At 43.8% G+C, this 17802-nt stretch overlaps 1 protein-coding gene across 4 annotated transcripts in view; it reads left to right on the top strand.

The window, feature by feature from the left end:
* ABLIM1 (actin binding LIM protein 1) overlaps window positions 1-17802 on the top strand; it is a 142206-nt gene that overhangs the window by 24785 nt on the left and 99619 nt on the right. For all 4 annotated transcript variants that reach the window (XM_065408563.1, XM_065408561.1, XM_065408558.1 and 1 more), the window contains exons 3-4: window positions 2167-2293; window positions 3732-3825. In XM_065408563.1, coding sequence (XP_065264635.1) covers window positions 2167-2293; window positions 3732-3825 — 221 coding nt within the window. The remainder of the gene's footprint in view (window positions 1-2166; window positions 2294-3731; window positions 3826-17802) is intronic.

Here is a 17802-nt window from a genome sequence, read left to right as displayed (position 1 = left end):
AGAGGGAAAGTCCCAGATAAGTATGAAATGCATTTGTTGTTCTTTTATACTGACAACATTAAATTTCAAATGTTTCCGTAATCTGAAGAGGCCTGATCCTGAGCACGGCCAAGCACCTGTAATGCCTATTGTCTTCATTGTGGTCAGAACATCTTGGCGTTTTGCTTAATTGGGCAGAATGGATTTTCTTCTTCTTATAATGATAATAATAATAATAATAAAAACTTACTGCAAGTCTAGTGCAGTGCTAGGATAGGAACAGAACAGTCTGAGAGTTTTGCCTTATCCAGCCTCCGGAAGGATGAAAAAGTTAGAACTGCTGGTTAAAAATAAGAGGTGATAAGTGAGTGGCATTTGTACATTAAAGCTCGAAAAAGCTGATTCAGGTTTATGGGGTGGCGTGTTAAATGGCATAGAGAATTGGAGGGAACAGTTACTGGCCATCAGTTTGTCATTCCCATAGTGTCTTTTCCCGGTTCCACTCCTTACACTTTGTCCTGTGGGGCAAAGTCATCTTGATGTTGCATGTCTTTGCTACACAATGTCAGGAGGCTCAGACATGTGTTACCATGTAAGCATCTTACACTGGTCCCAAACTCCCCCGCCCCCGTCTCTCTCACTCACTTTCTGGATGGTAACAGTGTACAGCATCTGTTTGGTGCTTTCCTTTGCTTGGACTATTATCCAGAAAGTTAATAGTCCATTTCAGTGACATGGGGCCTGATTCTCCTCTCACTTTCGCCAGCATAAATCTGGAGTAACCTCATTGCAGGCCTGGATTTACACTGGGGTAAAACTACCACTGTGAGAGTTGGTTGGGACTTCTCAGGCATCCTCTATCTATTGAGCTTGCACACTGAAGATCAATGACCTTTTTGAGATGCCTAGACATCAAGAGTTTAACAGATTGGGTAGATATTCCTTCAGCTGCAGTGATTGGGCTGAACTGTTTTCATTATTCTGTTAATGACACTCATGTTCAACTGCTCGATGTCATTGTGAGGATGTGATATTCAGCTCAGGGTGTTAAGGTATCAAGTTAGATCCCAGCATCCTCCAATACAGTTTCCAGCCTCTTTCCTTCCCTGCAGCTTTCCCTTTGTCCATCAGGTTTCTCTCTCATTCTTACTTTTATGAGCCTTCCAGCCCTTCCTCCACCAAAATTGCGTCTGGGGGGAAGTCTGCAACTCTTCACTGGGCCCCAGCATATCATTTTATTCAAATCTCAGTGCCCACTGGGGTGCCCCTTATAGGGAAAGCTTTGACTGTTTTGGATTTGAATGGAATGGCAACCCTGAGCCAGAGATCTACAACATGATATGAAACACCATGGCCTCTTCGAGATAGAGGGCATTCAGTACCATTGCCTGGGCTCTCTTTGCTTGATTCCTGCCATCAAAGGATCTCAATATATCAGTGCTCAGTGTTGACTCCAAACATAGAACTGAAGTTCTCGTGTAAATGTCCTTTTTTGTGCATAAGGAATGCCTATGGGAGTTGTTCCTTTCCTTATGTACAGAGGAGGATACGCCCTATTATACTGCAATTATTGCCAAAGCCTTTGTTATGTTATCTAGCTGTAAAATTTTTGTCTTTTACCACTCCTGAATCTTTGAAAGTTTTGCTGCCTACCAAGAACCCATTTAACGTTTAGTGCTTTGCTGCCATCTGGAGGGGGGAAAGTAATGCCTGAGAAGGACGACTACTGAGGAGCGTTTAATTTTAGATTAGAAGTAGCCAGTCCATGCCTACTATATATAGATTTCTTTAAGCAACAGAGACTTTGCTGATGGCAAAAAAACAAATAAACGGCGGCTCCTCTTGAAGACATTCTTGTGAGTGAAAGCATATTTTGTTAATTCCTAATAAAATCTGCAGGCTGACTGGGCTGGCTGCAAATCGTCATCGAAGGTGTGATAGTGCCTTCTGTACTATTCTTAGGTATGCTTGTTATGGAGCAGAATGCGTCTGTGGTTCCTTGTTCCTGGGCTGGGACCTTGCGGGGGGGGGGGGGGGGGGCGGCATGCTGACCCCTATGGGAATGTAGGTGTCTTGCATTGCTTGTAATGACCCCTTCTGGCTAACCTAGGAGTGGTGTTCATTAGGTAGGTTAATGAAGATTAATAAAGCAACTCACTGACAATGAATGTACATATTTATTTGCAGATTGTGCTGGCTGTGGAAGAGATATAAAAAATGGCCAAGCGCTACTAGCACTGGATAAGCAGTGGCACCTGGGATGCTTTAAGTGCAAGGCATGTGGCAAGGTCCTGACTGGGGAATACATCAGCAAGTAAGCAGCCTCCTATGTCTTTTCTGTTGCCTGGCTTGAAATCCATCCTTACTTTCCAAAAGTACAATGCAGACAAATCCTTCTTTTCTAATCTGCTGGGCATATCACACTTCCGAAAACCTGCTCTGTCGACACATGCTGATCATTCATGCGGTAGACAATGGAGGACGTGGGGTGGGGCCCGAGCTATAGACCCCACCCCCAAAATTTTAAGAGTCTCAATAATACATAAAAGAGACAATGAGTTTGGAACACGTGGAGCTTTTCTCACTTTATTAAACGTGGACAAATTTAGTCATTGAACAGCTATTATTTTTTTAATTCTCGACCCCTCAGTAAAAAAAATTTCTGTGCCCTGTTGCCCATCACCATGTGCACTGAAATCCTCACTCATAGTAGGAGCAGAATATTGGAATTGGGACCCGAGGGGAATTTTTCCCTGTAAACTGGCTGGAGCAAGTAAAGAAAAACAGTGATTTAACAGTAGTTGGTAAAATAAATACTATGAGCAGGAGGGTTGCATGTCTTTTTCTGGTCAAACACCCCCATTGTGTTTCCAAGGCACAGCTTTTTCACCATTTTGTCCAGTTATTTTCAAGTTGTGAACTTGAGAAGAAAGGAAGAAACTGCACATCTCTCACTTTGCTAGAACAGAGACCAGACACATTGATGTGATTGACCTGACACTGTGTTTACCTTCCCCGGATTAGGAACTAACGAAGAAGAAAGTTAGGAGCATAACAAGGCAAGGGAGAAAAATCCGAGAGAGAGTGCTTTAGCCGCAAGATGGTGGGAGTCTAGCCAGACCCCTTTCAAACATCTAGCGGGGGAGAAAAAATATAGGGACACTATGTATGTGACCGAGGCAAACCTTTCATCGCTCGTTTTAGTGGGCACAAATATAAACAGGCTGGCATCTATGACTAATTAAACAAAGGAACTTGTAAGATGGTGCCTGATACCGTATAAATTCTTTAAACTGGCTAAGGTGTTTCTAATTCATTCCTCAGTCATGATGCCACTGAGGCTCAGATGTGTCTGTATTTATACGCTATTAAGATTACCAAGGATTTATTTACTGAAATGGATAGAGGTGCAGCAGGCTCATACATGCGTACGATAGAATATTGACAAAGGGTCGGATCGTCATCTTCTGTAAAGGGGCATAGCTCAGTCGATTTTACACCCATTGACACCAGCAGAGGATCTGGTCCACAATGTGCACATTTGTGCTTGAACGTCTCTTCTTTATTCTCTATGGCAATTTAAATGCTGATCCTAAATGGTGCTAACTGAAATGCCTTTTCATTTGAGCTGCAAAATAGCTACTTTGGTTTCTGCCCCATTCACCTCTTGCTGTCAATGGGCATTTCCACTAGGGACAAGGGAAGAATACAAGCCGCATTGTAACTTGTATCGTCTGGATATTTTATTTCAGGGATGGCGCCCCTTATTGTGAAAAGGACTACCAGGTTCTCTTTGGGGTCAAATGTGAAGCATGTCACCAGTTCATCACCGGGAAGGTCCTAGAGGTAAGTAATATATAATTTATTGCTTATTAGCTGGGTTTACCCACCAGACTGCAGGGAACACAAAGAATTTGTTCTGTGGGATTTTTGCCATTGACTGCAGAGTTAGCCTGTTGCTAAGTGCTTTGGAAAAATTCCAGCCCCCGGGGGAAAAAAATGTGTAGGTGAGAACTGATTGCCCTGGTTTCTGTGAAGATGTCAGTGAGATGATTTTTTGTATGGTACTGCACAAAGTTGGTGGTGAGTCTGTCTGGAGCATCCTGGGTAGCTGGGGTGAGGATTAGAAAAAGTACTGAAGGAGACGCATATGGGGATAATAAATGTTCTCTAGTTGACAGCTGTGAAAAGCGGTAGGAACACTAGGTTTCTATTTTTTGGAAGAGAGGAGATTGAGATAAGGTGATAGGCATGATATTGAGAACATGAAAGGGAGGAACATTCTTGAGAGGAAGTTAAATAATTTAGGTATGAGAAGGCACAAACAGAAGCCAGGATTTCCACCCAAACTATCCCTTCTCCTGAGTCACGACTATATGAAGGGGAGTATGTCCTCAGCATGCTCCTCAACCAGATCTGGGTGACTCTTGTTAGAGATGCATCCCCTTGCTGCTAGAAGTGTTCTTAGTCTCTCATTGGCAATGATGGTAGCCCTTAGAGTTGTGATCCTTATACTTTGGCACGGAGCTCTCCATATAATTGTAGAGATACTTGGTGGTGGAACTCTGCCAAAAATTCAGAGGACCCTCTCCAGGGCAGGACACACTACTGTTTAGATATGAGAGGCAAAATTGATTCCTGACTCCATGGATCCATTTAGGAAAATAGATTCTGTGTAAAGAAAGAACTGGTTTAGATTAGGGTTCAGTTCTTGATCTGAAGTACATGGCTTGGGTTCATCTTTAGCTTCAGTATCACTTAATATTTAACGTTACCCGAAAATGTGCTTGATTTTACTTTGCAAAGTTAGTTGGTGAAAGAAAAAGGGCAAAGAATTCCGAAAACACAGCACTGGGTGGAAGTGTACATGAGGACCTGGTCATACAGTTCCTATGAGTAACAAAATGTCTGCCCTTTAGACTACATCCACATTATGAGCTGGTATAAATAGCAGTATAGCCACAGTAGCATGGGTAGCAGCAGCAGAGGCACAACTGAGCCATACTGAGTACAAACCCACCTGAACTGGGTCAGCCATGTCTCCACTGCCATTGCCTGTGCTCATGTTAGCTTGATAAGAGCTAGCATGAATATGTGTACTCAAGCAAGGGACCCGCACCCCTAGTTCATAGTGTCGACATTACAGCCATAGAGATGAATGCAGTGAGTTGTAACCCACTGTTGAGGGGGTGTTATCTCTCTTCCCCGATCTGCAGAGGTTGAGTCTGTTACAGCTCTAATTGAAGCGCGGCTCAAGCTTTTAGCACTGGAGGTCTCTGATTCAATCCCTGGTGCGTTGGCCAAGATGGCGGCCATCGCATAAGGGAGCCAGAAGACGCTTAGACACCCCAGGCACTTGTCAATGCTTCAGTTAAAATGAAATCTTTTCTTCATTCAATTAGTCAGACTCTTTATCTCCCTCCCTTCTAATATGTGCATAATCCTTTTGGAGACCCACCTGGATAATTAGTGAGACGAGAATATGGCCGCACTTGAGCAGGGAGAAGGGCCCCCTCATTTAAATATGCACTGATAAAGGAAGTGTTGGATTGAGAAATGCTAACAGGAGAAAACTGTGAGATCTGGAACTTTATAAATTAAAAACCAAAAATAGCCCTTGGATAGCTTCCTTGCTGTTACTGTATAAGGGATACACACAAACTGTGTACAACTGCTGAATTTGCTCAGTGGCACTGTGACCAAAGTAATATAGGGGAGGCTGCTGGAGGCTGACTAGTTTGTAAGAATGAGCTCCCTTTCTTCTGTATTGTTCAAAACAGGCTGCCTTTACTGCAATGACTGTGCATAAGGGAAGTTTGAGCTCAGATCATCTTGGCTTGAAAATGCATCATCCTTCAGAAGAAACCTGCCTTTCTGAAGGAACCTCAGAGTAGCTTGAGCTAGACTGTGCCATAAAAGAATGAATTCCTTTGAAAATGGTGGCTAAGAAGCTCAACACAGCCAGGCCTCAACTGTCCATCCAGACCTCACCTGGGCAAGTTGAAGTCCTGGCTTTCGCTCTGTTGGAGTCTGGCTGTGGAGGATGGAGAGCACTAAGGCCATGCAAATTTTGTTCCTGAGGTTGGTTTCTCTCATGGTGACTTTGGCTGCATGTTTATTATTGAAAATAGGAAATAACATTCAACTGAAACAGGAATCAAAGAGGAAGTTGAGCTGGGGCGACCAAACCACGTTTCATTTTCTAGAGCTCAATGTGTGACAAAGTACTGTTAGAGTTTTTCATTGAACCTAAGCCTTAAGTAGTCATAAAGCCTTGCAAAAATATAGAGCCATTTGAGGGACCTTTTGAATATGTGAGAGCATTAAGCATATGTACTCAAGTTGGGATTTTGTGTATCTTTTCCTCTATCTTTTGAATACACCTCTACCCCGATATAACGCGGTCCTCTGGAGCCAAAAATCTTACCACGTTATAGGTAAAACCGCGTTTTATATCGGGTACGGAAGGCTCCTTGTCCCCTGACCGCCCCCCTGAGACCTTCTGCCCCTTAACCAACCCCTCGGCCCCGGCCCGGCACCCTTAACACGCTGCTCAGAGCAGCGTGTCGGAGCCGTCCCTAGAGCGGTGCGGGGCCCGGGACAAATCAGCCTCCCTGCTAGTCTCCTCACCGTCCGCCCAGCGCTCCCGCCCGCCGCTCGCCTCCTCACCACACCTACCCGCCTGCCGCTCACCTCCCCGCTAGTCTCCTCACCATCTGTCCGGCACGTCTCCCCCCGTCTGCCCAACCACCGCTCTCCTGCTTGCTGTCTTCCCGCTCGCCTGCCTCCTCAGCCCCCTCCTGCCTGCCGCTCACCTCCCCATTCGCCTCCTCACCCCGCTTGCCCACCCGCCTCCTGCCCGCCTCCCACCCCTAACACGCCACTCAGAGCAGCGTATCGGAGCCTGACCTGCTGATCCGCCGGAGCGCGCGGCCCCGCCCCCCCAGAGCGCTGCTTTACCACGTTATATCCGAATTCGTGTTATATCGGGTCGTGTTATATCGGGGTAGAGGTGTACTTTTCACCTTTACCATGTTTCTGGTAAGTCTGTGGAAGTTTTGCTTGAACATAGATGCAGACATTGACCCAGTACTAATAAATCAGTAGCATAACTAGTAGCAATACAGCAGGGGGCAGCTGCAGCCCCTGGTATGCAACGAATATCAAAATCCTATATAGCCCATGAAAATCAAACCACAAGTATGCTGTACCTCCTTCCCAATCAGTTTTAATGTCTGGTTGCTGTCAGTAAGGAGTAGACTGAGAGACTAACTGGAGACCTTCACTTAATAAGTGGTAATATCTTGCCAAATGAGGCATATACACGGTCTGCAATTAGGAGATTGGCTTAAACACATTACAGTATATTTTATTAACCTGATTAATCCACAAATAAAGTTCTTCTAATCTCATTGTAGAAACGGAGAGGCATTAAAACACTCTCCATCAACCAACGGCACTCAAATGGAGTGATTGACCAGTTTAGATACACTAATTAGTGATGCTGAACAGAAACATTTGGCTAAATTCTTGGCTGCTGCTAAGGTCCTTTTGCACTGCTAGAAAAGCATTGTTCTAAAGGGGATGATGCTCTTAAATCAGTTCTCGGGGGGGCTGATAAGAATTCTCCTAGCCTATCGGAAACATTGGCTGACATAAACCTGGCATAGCTTTTTCTCACCCAGCTCTGTGTCCCTGTCTTCTCCTCTTCCCTCCACCCCCCTACTCCGCCTGCATCGGGCATATCGTGGCTGGTTACAGGCAGGGAGATAGTGTTTGGGGACACAGAAAAGATGTGATCAGGGACTGGGACCAAAGCAGCAATCCCTAGTTGGCAGAATGGTTCCTAGAACATAAGAACGACCATACTGAGTCAGACCAAAGGTCCATCTAGCCCAGGATTCTGTCGGCCAACAGAGGCAACTGGCAGGTGCCCCAGAGGGAATGAACAGAATAGGCAATCAAGTGATCCATCCCATCACCCATTCCCAGCTTCTGGCAAACAGAGCCTAGGGACACCATCCCTACCTATCTTGGCTAATAGCCATTGATGGACCTATCCTCCATGAACTTACCTAGTTCTTTTTTGAACCTTGTTATAGTCTTGGCCTTCACAACATCCTCTGGCAAGGAGTTCCTTGCTCCTTGACTGTGCATTGTGTGAAAAAATACTTCCTTTGGTTGCTTTTAAACCTGGTGCCTATTAAAGGATGCTGTTCCAGTCAGTGCAACTTAAAGCAGCCTTGTGCCAGGGTTTGTAGAATATTGTAGACCTGGTGCAGAGGGGCAGTTGACTCCTCCCTCATCTAGTGAGGGTGAATTACTCACTAGATCCTATCTAATAGTTTAATTTAGATTTAGCCTTTTCAAATAGAGATTAGTATTTTCCCTCTGTTTCCTTTAGCAGCATTTTTTCCCCCCAGCAAAAGCAAGACCTAGAGGTTTTTTCAAGTGAGCGAAGTCAGTTGAGTTATCTCCTGCTTCCTGTGACACAGACTGGATACAAATCTTGTTCTTTCCATAAAGCATCACATTTGCATGAGCAGTTAGACTGAAGGTTGTGACATCACAGGCTAGCCAGATCTGTCCAGTGGGAAAAGGCACCTAGTATTTTGTCTTTTCCAGTTAAAAACAAAAAGTGGATTAATTAATCCCCACATAGTTTTCAGTTTATTTCTTAAAAGGAGGATGTGTATTATACTGTGATCTTAGAGGAATGTAATATTTCATCCCACTGAAGATGCAAGTAGCAAAGGCAGAGGAGAAATGTCACCCACCATCCTCACACACACATGAATCAGTAGCAGCAATAGGCAGTATGCTGTCCCTTTGGGAAGCTCATTACTTTTTGCCAATTCCTGTTTCACTTCATAAAGTGAAACCGTGTTCCTTCACAGCTGGTTATGGTAAAATGGGAAGAGCACAAAAGGATGGCATAAAAACTCATTTTGTTAAACAAGTTTGATGGCATGAGTGACGAGGGCCTACATTTTTAAAAGCGCCCGCCCATTTTGAGTGCCCGCTTAGAAACTTCTAGGACCTGCAGCCCCCCACTGATTTCTGTCAGACTTATGGTAATCGACACCTCTGAAAATCAGTCCCTAGCTGTCTTAAATCTGGCACTCAAAAATGGAGACACCCAAAATTAAAGGAGTCTTTTGTACCATATTTCAGAAAGCAGCACCCCCAATCATAATAACAGGCACCTTTGGCATTTTCTATGGAGAGACCAAGTACTGAATGGATTAGGGAGATTGAATATATCCAGCCTTCCCCTGCAGCTGATCTCTTAGGTCAATATTGAGGTGTATTGTTGGAGGCAGTGATGCAGCTGCTGGTAGGGTGACCAGACAGCAAGTGTGAAAAATCGGGACAGGGGGTGGGGGGGGGGTTATAGGAGCCTATATAAGAAAAAGACCCCAAAATCAGGACTGTCCCTATAAAATCGGGACATCTGGTCACCCTAGCTGCTGGTGTCCTGATTCTGTAGTTAAATGAAGGACCCCATTTTTCCAGGCTATCCATCTGAATCACTAAATCCACTAAAAAAGAGCGAGGTGGAAAAAAAGTAATGGGTTTGAGCTAGAGAGATTTTGCTTATACTTCTAGCTTTACTGCTTATGACAAATAGCAGGTAGCTGAAACCTGCACAATAAATACATTGAAAATGATAAATATCCAATAAGAGAGAAATCTAATGCATGTACAAGAAGTCATCAATTGTATTGTACATTAAGGATATGTGGAGTTGTAGTCAAGGCAACAGAGGTCAGTGTTCCTCCACAGGTTTTGCTATCAGAAAGGAACCATTATTTTGGGGAAATCGCTCATTTCCTGTTGGCGCCAATGAAAAACTTTCCTTATCAGGATATAATGGTATGAAAGGAATTTAGATTGATCCTTAAAAGAATATAGACTTTCCACTAAATTTAAAGTTTTCTTAATGTTAGTGTTTTAAAGCTTAGCCAGTGAAAGATTGACATCTTGACCTTATCCTGCAAACTCCTAGGCATTTGTGTAACTCTACTCACATGAGTAAAGGTAAACACGCGCTTAGATATTTGCAAGATTGTGGCCCAACTCATTTTGCATAACCTACCACGTATAATAATACTTAGCTCTCAAAGCCCATTAAAGTCAATTGGGCCCATGTGCATGTATTTCATCCAGACACGGAAAAAACCTTTGACAAAGGATGTAAGTGTAATTATCTCAGTTCTTCAGAGAGGGAAACTGAGCCACACACAAGTGAAGTGACTTGCCTGAGGTCACACAGCAGAACTGGTAGTGAGACCCGTGTCTTCTGACTCCTAGTCTACTGCTGTGCTGGCACTACTGTTACAAGCAGGATTTGAACTGGTGATCTAAAGATCAAAGGCTCCATATGTACTAACAAATCCCTGAACCATCTGGTTTCTCTATCCATTTATTTCTATAACAGAGCTTGCTTAATATTCACTGTCTCAAAGAAAAAGCAGGCATGTGATCTCTCCTAGCTAAAGCTGGGTATGGCTCTAGTCCAGGGGCAGGCAAACTTTTTGGCCTGAGGGCCATCGGGTTTCTGAAATTGTGTGGAGGGCCGGTTAGGGGTGGCTATGCCTCCTCAAACAGCCAGGCGTGGCCCAGCCCCCACCCTCTATCCGACTCCCCCCTGCTTCTCGTCCCTTGACGGCCCCCCCGGGACTCCTGCCCCATTCACCCCTCCTTGTCCCCTGACCACCCCCGGAACCCCTGCCTACCCCCCACCGCCCAATCCAACCCCTCCTCTCATTCCTGACTGCCCCCCTGGGACCTCTGCCCCATCCAACCACCCCTTCTCCCTGTCCCCGACTGCCCCCAGAACCCCTGCCCCTGACTGCCCCCCACCGCCCCATCTAACCGCCCTGCTTCCTGACTGCTCCCTTAGGACCTCTGCCCCCATTCAACTCCCCTGTTCCCTGCCCTCTGACCACCCCAACCCCTATCCACACCCCCACGCCCTGACCACCACCCCGAACTCCTTTGCCCTCTATCCAACCCTCCCTGCCCCCTTACCGCACTACCTGGAGCACCGGTGGCTGGCGGCGCTACAGCCGCGCCACCCAGAGCACCAGGACAGGCCGCAGCTCTGCAAAAGCCCCACCGCCCAAAGCATTGTGCCGGTAGCGCAGTGAGCTGAGGCTGCGGGGGAGGGGGAGCAGTGGGGGAGGGGCTGGGGGCTACCCTCCAGGGACAGGAGCTCAGGGGCCGGGCAGGAGGGTCCCGTGGGCCGGATGCGGCCCGTGGGCCATAGTTTGCCCGCCTCTGCTCTAGTCCCTATTGGTGAAACAACTCTTCCCATTTGGTGATTGTTTGACACTGGAAGTATCACATCATGTGTTCTGAAGACTATTCTTTTCTTATATCTATATTTGCTTGTCTCCTATGAGCTGTTGAAACTGGTTCACCACCTTGTAAGTTATGGCACAATGCCACCTTAACAGATGAACCTGAAGAGAGAAATGCCAAGGACCCAATAGGCTCATCTAACTTCAGCTTGAAAGGCCAAGTTCTTATCAACTACAGTCCATGTGGCAGTTTATGCTGAGCCTCTCCTGATTTTAACAAGAAGCACAGCACATACAGAAATATGCTCTTATTTTAAGAGTTGGTGTTTAGGAATCCATCATCTATGCTACACCTAGAAATACCTAGACACCAGCTTAGAGATGCACTGACGTTGGAAATGTAAAGAGAAATGCCTGCTATAGTTCTGTAGAGAATTTTTATTGTCCTTGTTGAAGAGAAGAATATGATACTAAGGAATAGCTCTTCACAAGCAAGCGGTGCCCACAAGTTTCCTCCAAAGTGTTGCTTCCCTCTTCTCCCTCCTCCCCACTGGTACAGAAGCGTGTGCAGTCAATGATTCCAATAATTTTCTGTTGTCTTATTTATGTAACCAAGTATTTGGTTCCATATGCTGACTGAACTAGGGTCATTGATTTCATAAACTTGGGAGAACCTCTTAGATGAGTTTCAGACAGGATCCTCTGAAGAGCATTGTTTGCTTCAGTTAACAAATAAATAATACTAATAAAATACTTGGTATTTATATAAGGTGTGACTGAGGTAGTAGAATAAGACATGTTTTAAGAAATATTGTGTAAGGCCATGAGTCTGCAAACATTTAAATGGGACTAGTCTCATGTGTAAAGTAATCTACCTACTTAAGTGCATTGACTTTTAACAAGACTTAAGTGCCTCAGTCACTTTTGAAAATGGGAGTTAGGCTCCTAAGTCACTTAAGCACTTTTGAAAATTTTGCACTAGATGGGCATTTCCTAGTAAATACAAATAAGTGCTTGGGTTTTTGATTAGGTAGATCCTGTTAAAACAATGGAGAATGCTATTCAGGAACTTTAAAAAAATCACTCGTGCATTGTTTTTCTTTCACTTGCATGTGCTGTTTAGATGAGCTGTTTTCATTGCAGTCATCCATTTGATATCACAAAGCGCATCGCTTTCTGGGCGGTCGATGTAATTGTAGTAATAAGACAAGTCAAGGCTTGTCTTGCTTTAAAATGAAAAAAAAAATCCAGCTTTTGAATACAAAGCATTTTGTTGTTGCAAAAGAAAGATTGAGAATATGAAGAGTTTTAAAGTGTTGCCTCTGATGTTTTCTAAAGGTATTCTGGGTTTATAAAAAAAATGAAAATTGTGAGAGAATCTATTGCTATTTAATTTCCATATCACCAAAAATATGATGGGTGCTTTTGCAGGTGTGTGAAAAGAGACAGTCCCTGATCCAGATTGCTTGTGGTCTGAATGAACATACAAATCCAGAGAAAAGAAGCAACACAGAGCAGTGTGAATGAGTGATGGAAGATAGCATGTTGTGTTAATTCTGTGATTTACCTTGTCTGCAATTTGGTTTATTACTATTATAGTAAATGGGGCTTTGTGAGCATACTGAATAAGAGAGACAGGCTTCTGGGAAACCTTCAGCAACAGAGGCACACAGCAGTCGTCTGTTCTAATTTGGCCATCTCCGTCATGGAGTTGGGGAGAATGGACTGTGGGTTGTTTGATTATGGTCCAAGCAATGGTCTCTGTCTGCTTGATTCAGATCAGGGATTTGAACCTGGGTCTACCACATCTGAGGTGAGGGCCCTAATCATCCGGCAATTCTGGGACATAGCGCCATCTGTTGCTCCACCCTGGATCTGCGAAACCTTCCTGACAAAGGTTTTGTCGAAAGGCATACATTTCCACAAAGTTTTGGTTTGGTCGAATCCAGCATTTTTCAATGAAAAAAACATTGAACAGCTCTAAATACAAGTGCACATCGATATGTGCCTGACTGAGCAGGGCTCTTCCTCACTCTTCTTGCTTTAGTTAGAATTTGGCTCAACAACTGGAGTAGAATCCCAGTGTAAAATAACTGCCCCTGTCAAGGGTAAGGTAACACACAAGAGTGGCTCCTACTGTCCCAATGAGGTCAAAATGAAAGTCTATGCAGCAGCCAATTTTTTTAAAGACATTAGGAATAAAGTGGCTCTCTGGACATTTTCTAAATGATCTCAAACTCGTGCGATCTTAAAGAAGTGCACTTTATTTGTACTGTTGAGTTCACAAACCTTTTAAACTCCTCAGAAGCTCTGGAAGGACTGTTAAATAACCCTCACAGTCTCTGATTTCAGTCTAAACCAATACCTCTCTCTGAAGGTGAGTTGTTCTACTGTCATATTATTACACTTGGACACCAAGGAATGGTACTGTCTTCACAGGGGCATATAGAATCGTAGGACTGGAAGGGACCTCAAGAGGTCATCTAGTCCAGTCCCCTGCATTCATGGCAGGACTAAGTATTAATATATCTTTCCCCTTTCCTTTTTTCACAATGGACTGCCCCAGCTACTGCTAGAATGTCTCTAATGGGCAGGCAGAAGAATCTGTTTCTCCTTTTTGGTGTGTCTGCTGGATAGTGATTGAAGAGCAGTGGAGGTGAACTGGTGGTGGCTGTGTTTTAGTTAGAAACACACTTATCTAATCGGAAGCTCTGAAAGCTGGCTCAGTAAGAGCATGAGCTGGGGACTGTTTGGTGTCTGCAAGGCATTTCTCATATTGCTCTGAATCTGAAGAGAGGTGGAGTGCACTGCTCACCAGATTGAGGAAGACTGGAAACTAGTCTAAAGAAGCCTTAGCAGAAGGTATATGTCTCCTTGTGAAAACTAGATGTAGATGCCACTTTTGGCTGCGAAATGGGAATATTGTGCTGGGGAGGAGAGATTGTGTGACTCTGTAATGTGGCTGAATATTTTTTGAATCACAAGAGACAGTGATGATGGATTCACATACTTTTCATGTCCTCATGCATCAGAGGGATTTATTTCTGGTCTCAGAGTCATTCTGCTTTTTAGAAAAAGAGAAAATAGCTAATGCAGTTTTATGTCTACGTGCTGAATGGAGTTCAAATGGAGTTTATTTAGTTACTAGTTGATACTGTGCACTGAAGTAGTGTGGGAGCTACGAACTTTTCTTGTCGAGTAGTTTTTAATAGATATGTTGTTCTTTGATTATTTCTGTAGGTTTTGCTGTATACTGATCAAGGTTGAGATCACTTTAAAAGTTTCACTGCCTTTTAGCTCAACGGGTCTTATCAGTTAACATTGAAAACACTGCATGTTTTTAAAAGATGGTTTTTGTTTGCATAAAAATGAGGAAGTGAAAAGTTTAACACATGGAAATGGTTGGATGCTTCAGTCAGATTGGCCGTGTAGCATCTTGCCGTAGTAAAAAGTAGCATGGATTTGATTTGTTTTTATTCCGAAAACTATTCTGTAGCAATTCCTCCTGGATAATATACAGGCTATGGTAATTGCACAGGACACCACAGTGTAAGCTGCAGTGTTTGGGATCAATACTGTAGAATCCTGGAGTCTTTTATTTTTATTTTTTTTGGTCAGTGCTTCCAAAACCCTAAAGTACTAAGCAAAGTTGCATGATAGGGAAAGCCTTTCTGAGAGAGTAGCCAGTATTGCACAAAAGTTAGGGGGATTCTTAGCCAAAAGGATTATAAGGCTGACGAGAGACATCTCCATTCCGAACAGATCAGACTTCTGATAATGGGGAAAAAAAGATAGTATCCTGAAGCTGGCAGTGCCCCAGCAAAAGTGTGGTTGCCATGGCAGTTTCCAGGAGAGGGTGTAACTCTCGCTCAGCAATAATTCGGAGACCAACAATGAGCCTGCTTTCATTCTGACACTACACAGAGGAATGTTAAGAGAATGTAGGGGATGCTGAATAAGGAAAAACAGGTTGTGACACATCACTGCCAAATAACCAATTTAAAGTATCATTGCCTCAAAAAGACTTGTGGAATCTTGCAGGTACTTAGAGAATACACAACTTATTTGCATGAATTAGTTTTTGGAATATTCCACTACTAACCAGAAATACTTCTTTTTACAGCACCTTTACTACTTGGTTTTAGCCAAGTATTTCCCTATGTGTTACTTTGGCTTTATTTTTAATCTCTAATGTATTGTAAAAGCTTAACTTTACCAAGCTGGTCAAAATACAGCCGAATGGCATTGCAGGAGGTTCCTTTATATCAATAGTGCTAAACTGTTTCCTGCCACTGATAAGAGGGGATGGCAGCTGTTGTCATCACATAGTTTTGTGTCCCATTAGTATACCAAGAGCATCTACAACAAAATACTAATGATAAAGGTACATGGTGCAAGTATCACCTTTTTCAGTGGAATATTTACTTGGCAAAACATAAGTAACCAAGGGCTACTTTAGTCATCTTGCCATTGAACCTGAGAAGAACCACTAGGGGTACGTCTACACTTACCGGAGGGTCCGGCGGCAGGCAATCGATGTTCTGGGATCGATTTATCGCGTCTGGTTTAGACGCGATAAATCGATCCCGGATCGATCCCGGAAGTGCTCGCCGTCGACGCTGGTACTCCAGCTCGGCGAGAGGAGTACGCGGCATCGACGGGGGAGCCTGCCTGCCGCGTCTGGACCCGCGGTAAGTTCGGACTAAGGTACTTCGAATTCAGCTACGTTATTAACGTAGCTGAATTTGCGTACCTTAGTCCAAAGTGGGGGCTTAGTGGGGACCAGGCCTAAGAATTCAGTTGTTTAGCTCCTGCTACTATCAGCATGACAGGTTTCCTCTTGGTATGACTTAAATGAAGGCAAGCATACCATTGCATTTCCACTTTGAGTTCAACTCTGTGCTCCCTGTGCTGCCTACTGTCATTATAATTTTTTTAAACGTTGTATTGTGGTACTGTTAAAGGCCACAGCCAGGTCACTGTACAGATATAAAAGAAATGAGCATAACCTCTTTGGGACAGTAAAGCCCCAAAGAGCTTATAGTGGAAATAAACCTCTGACCGGGTTGTTTCAGGGCCAGACTTTCACTGTGTGAGAGGGATGTGGTTAAGTTGAAGCCATTTGCAGCAGTTTGAAATTATTGTAACCTAAGATGGGTTACTTCTCATTTCTGTCTCACTGAGCAGATCCTTCTTGAAGGCTTGGTGAGCTTAGGTGACAAGACCACAATGAAAATGCATTTTGTGGTGAAATGACTTGCAAAAGGTTCCAGGGTGTAAATGTTTCACTTTCAGGTCCTACTCCCACTCCTATTGAAGTCACTGGAAATTTACTATCGACTTCCAGGAGAGCAGGATTGGACCAATAATGATATTGATGAAAGATGTTTGTTAGGCAGGAAACGGCAGTGCTCAGTTGGAAGCTTAAAATCCCTACCATAGTTTGAGACTTAAGAACCGATTTGATAAATGGGACACATGCCTAATAGATTCCAGGTCTCGATGCGCTCAATGATGTCTCTAACAGAGCTCAGGGTGCTGACTGCGCTGGCCTGTCAGTGTGGTTTTCCTGGGGGAGAAAGGCAAGTTCTGAATCCCTGCAGAGACTTTGACGCACGCTGGGTTAACTCCTGACTCAACTTTCTGAGCAGGTGCTTTACAAATGAAGACATATTACACATTTGTATTTGATGGATGATGGAAATGGCCACCTGGAGCAAAAATAGGGCAAGTTGCAAATTATTTGCTCATAACACATTAGAAGACCATACAAATCTAAGGATTATTGTGGACAGACATCTGGGCTGTTCAGCACTTATTAGTTGGAATCTAGTAAGCCTTTTCTCTCATAGGCAGAAAGTAGCACTCAATATGAGTGCACTTGTTCAACAGCAGTGACACATACAGCTATTCTTACATCCAAATACTGTACCAAACTGGCTTTGGGTGTTCTGTGCGTGGTAGAGTCTCTGAACTGATTTCAGAGTAGCAGCCGTGTTAGTCTGTATCCGTAAAAAGAACAGGAGTACTTGTGGCACCTTAGAGACAAACAAATTTATTTGAGCATAAGCTTTCATGGGCTGTTCTTTTTTCTCTGAACTGAGTATCATAAACCATCTCGAAATGACTTAAGGCTTCATCTTCCACATGCAGGGATCAGTGAAATTGAAGTAGCTTAATGTTTATGCAAATAGACCTATTGTGTCTTACAATTCACTGAATTAACTGCATCTGGACTGGAAAACTGTGTTCCCTTATGATAAGGGAAAAATCTTCAAGATCTATGCTATTTCAATGGCATCCTTGAGCTATTTCCTTTAGAATAAAGATGCAACAGCTGTGTGGATAACATAAATACTTGCTATACAGGCTGAATACTAGTAAGTAGTGGTGCCAGATATCACCTTGTTATTTTGAGCCAGATCTTCAAAGGTGTTTAGGTCCTTTGAGGATCTGGACCTTTGTTCCTATCACATTCATCTTCATGGTATTTGAATGCCCTATGCTAGTTATGATA

This window comes from Emys orbicularis, chromosome 7 (genome assembly GCF_028017835.1).
Source record: "Emys orbicularis isolate rEmyOrb1 chromosome 7, rEmyOrb1.hap1, whole genome shotgun sequence".
Classification (NCBI taxonomy): Eukaryota; Metazoa; Chordata; order Testudines; family Emydidae; genus Emys; species Emys orbicularis.
Note: the sequence above shows the minus strand (reverse complement) of the source record. Positions and strands in the feature narration are given on the sequence as shown.